The following is a 13,714-nucleotide window of genomic DNA, read 5'->3' on the forward strand; positions in this document are numbered from 1 at the left end:
TCGTATATACCGTTTGTGCAAGCGAAAACTTCACAATGAAACGCCAGGCCCCTTTCGCTGTAATGACCTTGCGAAAGCTGCCACGTGTTGAAAAGGATATACCAGACTGTTTCTGCGTGCGAAAGCGCACCTAAGACGCCCAAAAGCGAAACCGAAACTCCCGTCGAACGTTCAGAGCGCCGTCTGGACCCCGCGCGCGCCGATCCTAGCAACTGCTCGCAACGACGGAGCAAACAAGTTTGTTCCCCCGCGCCCGTCTTTGGTGGTGGTGTCTGAGTCAGGCGGTGGGTTCGAGCGGCGATATCATATCACCCCGCACAGCCGTGTGGGCCGACCGTATTCGCTGATATCGAATCTCCATCGGCGCTTTCGATCGAGGCTCGCCTCCGGTGACCCAGCCGCGGCTTCCGAATCCGCATCTTCCCCGCAGACGGCGACCAGACGTCACCGCCGAGCTCGTGGCTAGGCCTATCCCCGAAAGCCGTCGCGGTGATCGCGGTAACCCACGCCTTCTCGTTGCCTAACGTCGGCGCGCGCTGCGGCGAACAACGAGCCGCTCGATTCTCTCTTTCTAACGGGAGTCGCACCCACGTTCGAGAGCCGTCATGGAGCGTATGGACCAGCCTGAATCATCCTGACACGACTACTTCGAGCTTAGGTCACTTGTAAAAGCTACGATGTTGCCCAGATGAGACCCGGCGTGTGACTGTCTTGGGACAGGGAATCCGAGGAACAGTGTTTTAGGGATAGCAGAAAGGAACGAAACAGCTGGTTTTCTTGTGTGTGAGCGTCGTGTGTGTGTGTGTTTGTTGTGCGCGCCGGTGGAGGTGGTTTTGCTTAAACCGAACGGTAGACCTGTGTAGTAACTGCCCCTTTTTTTCGTCCTCAAGAAGCGAGCACGTGTGTGGGTCTAAAAAGCCGTGCTTTTGTGAGCAGCGCCTCCGAAGCATGACACAACGGGATCATCGATTTTCGTACGGTCGCCGGCGGCGACAGAATTCGGGAATACAACTTGGACCTTGCAGCGGGGGTGCGACTCCCGAAGGCGAAGGGCTGCTTAATCACGGTAAGTTCGCTTCACCTTCTCACATTTTTATTCCCGTGTGTGTGCCTACGTTTATTTCATTTACCGTTTCTTACGCCGTATGAAATCACACCGCGCGCATAATGCTGCGCGTGCGCATTCATTCGAGCGTTAGTCGACACCGGCACATCGCATTGCCAGCGCGCGCGCGGTGCACATTAATTTGTGCGTACATTTTTTTTTTTTTTTTCGCCTGCGAAACACTTTCACGTGCTCGTCGAGGAAACTTTTAAAGCTTTGTGTAGGGTCTCTGAGGGTGTTTTCGTGTAGCTGATTGTGTAGTTGCGCGTTTACCGGCGGACGGCCAGGGGTGGTTTTTCCTGAGAGCGCACGCTCTGCCTGCCGCTTTTACGTATTTGTTTTTCTTTCTCACAAGATCGGTTTACCGCGTTTCCAAACTTGTTTTGCCGTGTTCCATTTCCCGCTTTATTAGTCGTTTTGTTTATCTATTTCTTTTCTGGTTTTAAAGTTCGATATATTTGGCTAGCTTTTTGGACTACGGCAGCGCTTGTGCCGCTGCACATACCTTCGACATAGGTTGCCTCGATGTGCGCGCTTCTCTTCCTACAGCTGTTGGATTTTTTTTTTTTTTTTTTGGATTCGCGCCGTATTCGACATCATCATGGTGGAGCTGCTTGTCGTATCGCGTTTCACGCGGTTGGGATTTCGTGCGTGCGCACCAGGTATCGTGTTCAGATCCACTGCGCTCTTCTGTCGACTTCCTGCTGGGAACGATTGCGTTTTGCACGCGGTTCGTACCCGCTGCCGCCCGACGTCTCTGCTTTGAGGCAAGGTTTGAAAGCGATAGTGGGCAGAGAAAAAAAAAAGAAAACAAACAAAGCCTAGTCATCCTTTAGTTAAGAAAACGCAACGGTAAGGAGTAGGTGCGCTTCAGAAATTTTAGTCCACCTCCGTGTGACGCCAGCGTTGACTCTGTTAAAAGATCCTGTCTGAGCAGACGAAACCTGTAAGGACGTGTTAGTCTTCGTCTGTACAGATTGGGCGATTGTAGTTGGTTGCAAGGATTTCAAGTTCGCGCTGACTCGTTCCACGTGTACATTACTACTAGTGCTACTACTACTACTACTGGCGGATTGGTCGATTGTGGACGCCAAGGCAATGAGGTTCTATTGCGCAAACAGCTGTCGGCGCCTCGTGCTGGCAAAGCTTCTTTATTATTATTTTTTTTTTACATCGCCCCCCGCCCCACCCATCTTCTCTCTCGCTCTCGACATTCGTTTGCTGCGCAGATGTACCACGTGTTTACGCAGTTTTTTCTTCTTCATTTGCGAATTCTGTACCGCGTCACCGACTGCCTGGGCTCGTCGGTGTTTGCTCGCGCTTTTCCTGTGGCGTAGTACAGATCATTTCCTGCGTCATTGAGCGGGGTTGCGCGCGTCCGCCGACACTTTTACCGCGAGACATTTGAAATAGGAAAAAAACAAACATCGCGTGTTCACGGGTCTTCCCGTTATATAGGTGGATCTGCAATCTAGCTGAGTCGGGGATAAATTTATTTTTCGCGGAGCGCTCTTGATTGGTACGGTTGGCACAACCAAGCGACAGCTGGGCACGTGGGGGCATCGTGTTTCTTTGGCGCTCACGATGTCGTAGATATGGGTTACGGCTTGCAGTTGCAGCCGATCTAAAGGGGACGCATTGTGTACGTTGTAGATATTAAAAAAAATTATTCTAACTCTACCTAAGAGACAGAGAAAAGGAAGAAAATCCTTCTTGTTGATTATTCCTGCGAAAATGCACGTCGGGGGTTGTCTTAACTCGCGTAGAGGGCGAGTATGCGCTGACGTCACTGCGGCCGCCATTTTGTAGTACAGAAAGCACAGAGAAAGGCGCGCTTTGTTATCTTAATCCGGCGCAGCATAGTGTTGACGTTTCTGGACTGCCGAATAAGCCTTACCCGGTTGCGATTGGTACCTGCAAAAAAATGGAAACGCTGCAGGAGTCATCTCTGACGTCCGTCTGTCAGGAAGAGTGTGCCATGTGACAGCTACTGCACAAGACGACTGAAATGCATGTCAGGTGTGAATCATAAGGGAAATTGACTTAATTAAAACTGAATCTATTGCGAATCGACAGTGGATGGAATTCTCGAGTGAACTGAAGTGTATCGATTGGGAATTAACAGTGAATCAAAGCCTTGTTGTCCAAGTGTCGGCATTTGCTATCAATGGCGACGTTTAAGAGACTGGTAGCGAACAGGTAAAACTAAGCAACAAGACCGAAATAAAACGACTGTCACAATAGTTTATGCATCGTGCGAGCATGGGCCATCGCGTGTGCTCTTCCTTGGTTAGGCAAAAGGGACGGTGAATTTTTTTAACCCCGGCACGCCTTATTGCTACACCAGGTAGATTGACGTCATCCGCGGTACGTTTTTTCGCGCTCCGCTTGAAAGGGTACTATCGGCTATTTCCTAAGCCGAGTTCCGTCTGTCATTAATCAGCCCCGCAGCGGTGTTCTAGTGGCTAAGGTACTCCGCTGCTGACCAGCAGGTCGCGGGATCGAATCCCGGCTGCATTTCCGATGGAGACGAAAATGTTGTAGGCCCGTGTGCTCAGATTTGGGCGCACGTTAAAGAACCCCAGGTGGTCGAAATTTCCGGAGCCCTCCACTACGGCGTCTCTCATAATCATACACTGGTTTTGGGACGTTAAACTCAAGATATAAATCAATCTGCCACTAATCAGTTGTTTACAGGAGACGGCTCTGCGCAAGTGGGAAGTGCATGAAATACTCATTGCCTATTTAAAAAAAATTAATATTAAAATTATCTCAGTCGTGCACTGTTGCACAAAATTTATGCAGAAATTCAGGCGTCAAACACATCATGCCTGCCTTGCTCAGACTTTGCCAGGTTAAATCACATGCTCTGGCGGCACCCTGCGTTACGGGATGAAGACTTTACATCGTCCAGCTGAGGTGCTGCGCTACGCAGTTCGGATTTAAGGACGCAGCTATGGGCAGTCCGATAGGCCCATAGCTGCGACGGGGCGGCGAAGTTAGGCGTACATCTGTCCCGACGAGGGAGCGGCCCGTTACGTGCTAGTTATATAAAGTTTCTCCATATCGTACATTAAAATAAGCGTAGCGCACCTGTTGACATTGGCACTCGCAAGACATCATCAGGCTACGGTGTCAATATTGGTGACTTCCCACACAAGGACGGCTAGTGGGGACGAAGTAAGGTACCGGAAAATTCAAAATGGCCGCTTGTGCCTCGCAAGCTGAGCAACTCAGCGGGGCAGCCTTTAGGGACTTCGCGGTATCGTGTGCGAGCTTGCCACGAGAAGTTTGTACCGCGTCGTGACGTTGAAGATACGGTAAGAAGAGAAATTAACCTTTATAAACACATCGTAATTATTTTTTTTCCTCTGTACAATCACGCTTACACGTAGGTTTTCTCGACTTGGTCTTTCATATGATGCAAAATGAACAATCGAAAACTGGAAACTTTCGTTTCAGTATCCCAACGTAGTACAGGACTAAGCTAACACACGGCGAACAGCGTCTGTTTTTCTGTTAAACGTATTTTTAGCGGAGTGCGAGTAACCTTATATACCACGAATTTCTACCGACCAGATCAGACGTGTACTCTTCCGAGTGACGTCATCTCTCTGAGTATCGTCCGTCCGGCATAGCTGACGCAGTTTAGATATGCGATCCGATGCTGTCCCACTTAAAACGATAAGGAAAACCGAGTCGAGCATTTAGCGTTCGTCAAGCGAGGAGGAGGGGGGGGGGCACTCGCAGCTGGAAATGCGATGCCTGTACGCTCCCCGGCTCGTCACTCTCCTCTCCGACCACGTGGTAGCTTTAGCTCGTTTCCGATGTCACTGATGCAGTCCAGATTGCCCGTCCCTAGCGCAACGGATAAAAGAGCCCGGCGCGCGTGCATTTTTATTTTTTATTTATTTGATACTGTAAGCCTTTCTCAGGCTCATACAGGGTGGGCGAGCAAATATACACAGTCGCGTACGAACCAGGCAATATCGCACATAGCGGAAGAAACAGAATCACAAGAAGATGGTGAAAATAAAACTTGTACGATGAAAGCAATTGTACAAAATAATGGACAGGTCACAAAACATCAAGGTATCAGCAGGGGGTACTGTGATCAGTGTGTTCGGAAGCGCTCACAAACATAAAAAAAAAAGTTGCTTTTAGTCTTCATAAAACAGGCTTTCTACATTCCGAACAAATGAATCTACAGAGGAAGCGCTCACAAACATTTCGTTATGCGATAAGCCTGTGTATAGCGTTTTTATCGTCCGTGACGTCGCTTATGTTTTTTTTTTTTCCGACGCGCAGTCGACATCATAAGAGACTCCCTCAGCTGTATTTGCCGTCGGTCCGCGTGAATGCGACGTGAGATGCCCCCTTCAGGCGTGAATTGTGATCTATACTCGTTGACTACTTTCTTGGCAATGGAGGGGAAGGCTACGGGGGTTGGAGCTTTTTCGCATGTATTCCTACGCGAAGTAGTCCGGCTTGGGCACGCGTCTCGTACACCGCTACGCAAAGTGATGGCTTCAAGCAATCGTCGTTGCGTATACCTACGCAATCGTAGGAGCATTTAAAAAATGCCGCCATATCCACGAAGTGAATGATGATGAGTGGGCGAAGCTCCGGAGGTAAACCATGAATCCTCCGTACATTTTGCCCACTCGATATTATTGCAACGCTCCCCCTAGCGTACGTCGCCGCATTATATCGAACGATGACACGCGCCATATGTGGCATCATTCCAATTTTATAACACCTCGCATCTTTCATAATCAACTACACGTACCGCCGTCTAGTTTATAACATCTTGCATCTTTTGGACGGACGGACGGACGGACGGATGGATATGGCTGTACCCTTTAGATCGGGCGGTGGCTAGCGTAATACTTAGAACTGAACGAGAGGTGGCTACATACAGGGGACGCACAGCCCACGCCTTAAGGAGCTTCGCTCCTAAAAGTTAACCTACACCACGGTAGCCACCGGCGCTGAAGGGGATATAATAAGCTTGAATAGATGGATATGCGAAGTTAATCCAAGTAGAAAGCGTTGTATACGTCTATTGAGAACTCGGCATTGATCGAAAAGCTGGCGCGTTGTGCAATAGGTCACATGACCACCTTCGCGTCTCTGCAGCGTGCGTTGACGGGACGCTAAAGTAAAATAATGCATTGGCTTAGATTCGCATGTTGTACTCGCAGAACCCTAACGTCGTTAATTTTCACCGTCATACGCTTAATAATAGAGAACTCGAGCCCGAAGTTTAATTTCTAAATTTCGCGCCGAGATCTCCGCGCTTGACGTCACGGTTTTCAAACTGTTTTATTACTTTTTTTGTATTTTGGTGACGTCGGCTCAGTGGAATTTCTTGAGGCTTTGTATACCATGTTTGTGACCCCTCGCGGTAGACGTACTTAATTTTTTGCCGATTATGGCAACTATGTATGGCATAGTAGATATACGTCGAAATCTACGAAGTCACGGCGTTTTGGTGCGATAATTTCCTGCATTTTCTCGCTTACCAATTGTCTTCCCGCGGTGGGAGTGGTTTCTTTTTTTGGTATTTCCAATTCGTAATTTCCGAACGCGCCGAAAATCGTTTTTCCCCCTCATTGTTCGTTTAACGCGAGACATGTATAAGGAAAGAACATTAAATGAGTAATTAACAAAAGCTCCTTGATTATGAAACAATTAGTAACATGAGGGCAATTGTTTGTGCGGACAAGTTGTAGGACGGAACAATTTATGGCATACCTATAGTAACAAGCAATTTCCCGCAACGCACGTACTTCATTCGTCTGAATTGAGGGCCGCGATTTCAGGCGCTTATGGAACCTGAGCGCTCCGCGCTCGCAGGAAATCCGCTATCCGTGCTACGTTAGACCGGAAATATCACTCGACGAAATTCGAAAAAAAAGAGAAAAAAAGTGTCGCAGGATATACACGGAGTAAATGATGAGTGGGCGAAGTGGAACGAAGCTTCGAAGGGTTTTATCGGTAAACCGCGAATCATCCGCTGGCCGCGTCCGTCTGTATGTATGTCTGTATGTCCGTCCGTCCGTCCATTTAGTGAACACTCTGTACCGCCATCTCGGATTTTTTCGTCATATATATTCTTCATATACAAGTACCGCCATCCAGCGGACATTCCAAGGACTAAAACGAAAGGTGGCTACTGCATTCAGGCAACCAACGACCCGCGCCCTAAGAAGCTTCGCCCTGTAAAAAAAAAAAAAAAAAAAAAAAAAAAAAAAGAAAAAAAAAGACTCGTCGTGGTCATGGAAAAGGTAGTCATGGAAACGTGGCAAGTCGTGCCAAATCCCCAACATTGCCGCTTACTCTAGGCGTTTAGTGTGTAGTGCTTGTCTGTTTTGCGGCGTCTTGATTTCTTCCTCGGGTTCGCACGCCCCGCATTTTAGATCGATTAACCACATTACTGATAAATTTTCGAAAATTGTGATTGTGTAGCTAATTTCGAGGCTGCACGGTTATTATTATTATTATTATTATTATTATTATTATTATTATGAAACGGCGAAACCGATTTCTAAAGCTTGCGCAGGCAGTCTTCCCGCCGAGTTTTCCTCTTTATTTGTGTACATATACGCAAATCTCCTGAAGATCTCCTTGCGACGTTCCAGTTCTGTTCTATAGAAGCGAACACCTTCTGTGGCTCGATTCTGTACGAGTACTGTTGCGTCTTCGATACGTGCGATGCGATGCCGTGAGTCACGACGGGTGCGCGCGGCGTACGCACTCGTCCTCGTGTCTGCACACGTGCGCCCTGAGTCATTGCCGTCGCTTGTCTGTACATCGCTCACCGGTGGGCCGCTGTTTCTTTCTTTTTTAGCTCAGTTTAATGCGAGTCGTTTGAGGACGCCCACGCAAGGTTTCTCGAGCTGTCGTCCATGTCTCGCTTCCCGTTCTTTTTTTTCTTTTTGATCGCCTTTCAAATGTCATCATTCAGTGCAATGATAAAGTTCTCGGGTGCTCAATCCAGAACTATAGTGTTATCGTTGCATTTAGCCACCTTTTAACACACGCGGTGAAAACTAGAATAACAAGATAACTCGATTAAGGACCACGCCGCGCCCAGATGCGTAGGCGTGTGCGGGGTCCCCTATTATGGGAAGAGGGCCGAAAGTTCGTCGCAGCGCTTCCCCCCCCCCCCCGTCCTCCACCCACCCTACTAAGTGAAAACATGAGGCAGATTTTAATCCCCACCCCGTCCCCTTCTCTACCCAGTAGCGTAGCCAGGGGAGGGGGGAGGAAGGGCAGATTGGGCCCGTGTTCTCCTCCCTCGACTTGCCTGCTCGGCCGCCACTTCAGATAAAAGTGGTCCTCCACCCCTGAATTGAAGTTCTAGCCACCCTGGAACGGAAAATGGTAGGCGTAACACCATTAAGAATGACGATAGTTATAGCGCGAGAACAAAACGACGACACAGAGACAAGAAGGACACGAAAGACACGAGTGCTAACTTCCAACTGAGTTTATTTCGCAGAGCACGAAAATATATAGAGGAGACAGTAACCATGTGATAAAACCATATGGCACAAAAAGCAGAACATGAGTAAGAGAAAAACAAAAACAAACAACACGAAAACAAAAGCACTGAAAAACGGCAAAGAAAAATCTACAAGAAAACGAAACAGAAAGGTAAAGATAATATAACTACCTGCCCGCACACAAACCTTCGAGGAACCTGAGTTCCTTCTCGGACAGAGCCACGGAGGGCTTGCCAATACAAGGCACCTGTTCGCGTGCCATCTGCGCGGCCTCGACGATGGCTCGAGTGCGTTCATCTCTGTGCTTGTACAGCGTCGCTGTGTCCTTGAAGAGGGGCACACAATTGCACTCAGTGCAGTGCTGAGCACTGCACTGAGTCTTTCTTGTCTCTGTGTCGTCGTTTTGTTCTCGCGCTATAACTATCGTCATGCCATACCAACTAGCCCAAGCTGCCACACCATTAAGAAGTCGGGAGTCAGTATAAGATGGGTCATACAACAAACAAGACTACAGTCGGTAGTCTAGCCGACACTCAGCGAAAGAAACGGACTTTGTGGGTGACCATGTGCACGTAATGCGTAGGACACCCAACGGGTGGTCGGTTAGAAACGATGGAGTGGATGCCGAGGGATTGGATATGAAGTTGGCGACTATACAGCGAGTTGAATGGAATGGCGAAACGAGGAAGCTCGGAGGGATCAAATTGAGTCAGCAGTTAGCGCGCGATAAGGTTAATTGGGGATCATTGGCAAGAGAGGCCTCCTGTCTGCTGCGGACGTAAAAGTAGGCGGACAACGGTGATGAACGAAGAAATACGGGGTGTTGTTGTGGCGCGCTCGAGTTACCCGGGGGTATGCAACGAAAATAGCCACTCCGCCTCTTTCAAAGCCCCGCGTAACTAAAAACCCGGTTTATTGTTTCTCCGTCAATTGTGATGATGGTGTGGGAGCGAGCCTTCTGTATCGAGCGGGCAAGACTAATTTGCCCAAGCCAGGGAATAATACATTTATAAAAAAACTAAAGGAAAATCAATGAAACACTGCACAGGCGTACAAACACAATCGACCGTAATGGTATGGTCCCTACAATATATACTAATGGTTCGTGGTTAATCTGCCTGCCTTCAGTTTTCTACCACGTGACCGCTGCGTCGCGCGCCACTATTGCCCCAGCCTGTTGCTTTGGTGGGGCGGACTGCCCCATAGTTCGCTGCACCGACCGCTCCATGGTCTGCATGTGTGAAGCAAGTTGTTCTTGAAGTAAAGAAAAAAGGAGCTGATTTCTGTCTCCCTAATGTGGTGACACGGCTAAGCTCCTTCTTAGGGGAAAGGGATAAAAAGAATAGTAGAAAGATGAAAAAAAAAGAGAGAGAGAGAGCACTCGCCGCACAGGAGCGACAGAAAGAAGAGAGGAGAGGCAGGACAGATTGGGGACATTGTCGAAGCAGCCCGAGGGTGGGGCAGCGCTTGGCGAGAGCTACGCTGGCGTCGGAGATCGAGGACGACGCAACCATTCAGCACGGAATCCACCAAGCGAGTCCCGTCCGCATGAGGCCCAGTGTCACTTGTGTACGCCAACCCCGGTGCATCAAGTAGTCTCGTGCCCTCTCGTTGGCGCGGCCACAGACACTTATAAACTGGAGCACATGGTTAGAGATGCTCCTCCTGCTCGCACACACGGCATAAAGCCCTCGTGTCGTCGGTATACCGTCGTCAAATCGGCGGTCGGTTCGCGAGTGTTCGCAGTGCCCCCAGCTGGCGCTTCGAAGACGACTGGCCACTCCTCCCATTGTTGTCGTTTACGTCCGCTCCCGTTCAATCGTAGCAAGATGGCTAGTTGGGCCAGTTGGATTACGTTCATAATTGAAAGTTTTGTTGAAACGCACTAAAGAACAGACGTTGTGGTGTCTCGAATTGGCAAGCGAGGCTTCCGCCACGCTCTTAGAGTGAAAAGACGCAGTAGACGCGGTCGGTACAAACCAACAACATACATTTATTTAATTAATTTATAACGACGATATCGTCCGCCGTATGATACATCAATCGTGATCAACCCACTAAGACATCCTTACACATAATTTCCACACACTTCAAAACATGACAAACACACAATAACACACCCAAGGCGGCGTCGCCAGCGCTTGACTTACTACGTCCCCCCCCCCCCCCCCCGGCGCGCAGTTCCGCGGTGCCACGCGCCGAGGACCCACGCTATAGACAACCGTTCGCGGCAGCCGCCACGCGCAGAAGACTCGCTGAACTCGCACCCGCCACCAAGGCTTGCCTTCCACCAGGGGTCACCGCCGGCGCTACCACTACCAACAGAGGTACTCATTGCGAACACAACGCCATCTATCGTCCGGCGGTTGTCACCCCCAAATTACGGCTTCTGTGCGAGACACGTGCGCCACATGGCGCAAACAACCTTACAGGAGGTGTCAGCACCTCCACAACGTACAGGAGAGGCTGACAAGGACAGCGCTTGTTCTCTCAACTGAAGGTTTATTAGTCAGAAAAGTTATTTAAAGCGGATACATGGTCTTTCGCGCATGTGCATCACAACAGGGTGCAACAGAAACCACTCTTGTCAGGATTACAAAAATTGTAGATATTGTGTATCATTTATTATATTTCACTTCACTTTATTTCCTTAAAGACCCCACAGGGGGGTGTTACATAAGGGGTGGGTTGTACAACAAAGATACAAAAGCCACAGGTTAACATTGCAGATGCATTGACACACTTTGAATAAAACGTGATGGACAGGTGATTGAAACAACATCGTGGGGAAGGTCATTCCATTCTTTGGCGGCGCGGCAGAGAAATGATGCAGAAAATGTTGAGGTGCCAGATCGGGGTCGGAAGACTTGAAGTGGATGGCCAGTGCGGGGAGAAATGCGTGCGGCGGGAGCGATGTAAGGTGGTTGGTGGAGTGAGCTGTGATACAACTTGTGGTACAGTGACAACGTAGCAATTCTGCGGCGAAGGGAAAGACTTAATAAACCGGATTCATTTTTAAGGGATGAAACACTGACATCGTAAGAATAAGAAGAATGAATGAAGCGAGCGGCACGATTTTGAACTGCTTCGATAGCGTTGATCAGATAAACTTGGTGAGGGCTCCAGATGGGTGATGCGTATTCAAGTTTGAACCGGATCAGCGACTGATAGGCCACAAGACGAACGTGATACGGTGAGTGACGTAGGTGACGTTTTAGGAATCCTAATGATCGGTTGGCTGATGAAATCATGTTAGTGATATGCGTTCGCCAGGAAAGATCAGGGGTTAATGTTACACCAAGATACTTATAGGATACGGCTGTTTCGACTGGCATGTTAGCAATTTCATAGGAAAATTGGAGTGGGTTTTTGCGGCGGTGGAAGGAAACTAATTTGCATTTGTTAGGATTAAGGGTCATAAGCCAATGGTCACACCAGTTTAATACTTCATTAAGGTCATTCTGTAGTGCTGCTTGATCAAAAGTGTTCGTTATTTTGCGGTAGATGACACAATCATCTGCAAACATACGAAGGTTGCAGGATAAATTGTTAGGCAAGTCGTTAATGTAGATTAGGAACAAAAGCGGGCCAAGGACAGATCCCTGTGGCACTCCAGACCTAACAGGAAGCGAGTTAGACTTGACGTTGTTAACGAAAACAAACTGAAAGCGGTTAGTCAGAAATTGAGCAATCCAATTAAGAAGTTCAGCCGGTAGATTTATTTGAGAAAGTTTTTTTAGTAGGCGCTGGTGTGGAACTTTGTCGAAAGCTTTAGTGAAGTCAAGAAAAATAGCATCAGTTTGGAGGTTACCATCGAGGTTAGCATGCAGGTCGTGAAGGAAAAGGGCTAGTTGGGTTTCGCATGAGCGGCCTTTTCGAAATCCGTGTTGAGAGGAATGAAAGAAATTGTTAGAATCAAGAAAACGCATGATATGAGTGTATATGACATGTTCCATGAGTTTGCAACATACACTGGTTAATGATATGGGGCGATAATTTAACGGGCAGTCTCTTTTACCTGTCTTGTGAACCGGAATGACCTTCCCACACTTCCAGTCGAGAGGCAGAATACCTGAGGAAAGTGACTGGGAAAACAGCAAAAACAAAAACTCGGCTGATATGTGCTTTGTGTTCTTTAACAGCTTGGATGTAATTTCGTCGGTACCCGCCGAGGATGACAGTTTCATTTTTTCTATTAAAGACATGATACCATTGAAACCTATGTTAAAGGGTGGCATTTCAGGCAGATTAGCAGAGACTAATTCTGTTTCAACGGGGTCAGATTCATTCGTAAACACAGACGAAAAGGCGGCATTGAATATATTGGCACATTCTGAACAACTTAATTTTTGACCAGTATCATTAGTAAGGGTGATGGGGGGCGTGTTGGGAGGGTTTATTATTTGCCAGAAACGCTTCGGTGAATCAGCAAGAATTTTGGGAAGTTCCGTATGAAAAAATGAGTACTTGGCGTTGCGCACTTCACTTGAATATGCTTTCTCGGCAATTTTGTATTTTTCCCATGCAGAATCAGTGTTTTTATTCTTCGCAGCCCGAAAGAGGCGTTTCCTCTTATTTTCAAGCTTTTTTAATGTTTTAGTAAACCAAGGTTTTTGGCGGGTGGGACGAAAGCTTATTTTAGGGATAAATTGGTCAGCTAGCTGGTTTAACTTGTTTTTGAATATTAACCAGTTATCGTTAATGGGTCGCTCCCAGAAGCCATCACGGAACGTCGGAAGAAAAACTTCAAGTTCCCGGGTGATGGCCGCGTAGTTACCCTTGTCATATAACCTAATAGTTTTAGTGCAGGCTTGGCGCATTTGAGGAACGAAGGTAAAATTAGCGTGAATGACCTTATGGTCACTTATTTCATCAAGATATGTTATAGAAGAAAGGCTCTCAGGATCAGTTGTCAAGATTAGGTCAAGAATGTTAGCAGTATCTCGAGAAACACGTGTAGGTTGTGTTATCAACTGAGTGAGATTAAAGTTGAGGCAAACATCAAGGAAATCGTTGGCTTCCTTAGCATTGGGTGCTGATGAAGTTAGATTACACCAATCAATGTTAGGAAAATTGAAGTCCCCCAGGAGGAGGACGT

The 13,714-nt window shown here is 48.0% G+C and overlaps 1 protein-coding gene across 1 annotated transcript in view; it reads left to right on the top strand.

Moving 5' to 3' along the window:
- Positions 1–259: 259 nt before the first annotated feature.
- The window catches only part of LOC119161628 (polyamine-transporting ATPase 13A3-like), a 157,132-nt gene continuing 143,677 nt past the window's right edge, over positions 260–13,714 (top strand). Inside the window, exon 1 of the mRNA XM_037414197.2 lies at positions 260–1,066. Within this exon, the coding sequence (XP_037270094.2) occupies positions 949–1,066 (118 nt within the window). The 5' untranslated portion in view covers positions 260–948. The remainder of the gene's footprint in view (positions 1,067–13,714) is intronic.

The sequence above is a fragment of the Rhipicephalus microplus genome, unplaced genomic scaffold (genome assembly GCF_043290135.1).
Source record: "Rhipicephalus microplus isolate Deutch F79 unplaced genomic scaffold, USDA_Rmic scaffold_108, whole genome shotgun sequence".
NCBI lineage: Eukaryota > Metazoa > Arthropoda > Arachnida > Ixodida > Ixodidae > Rhipicephalus > Rhipicephalus microplus.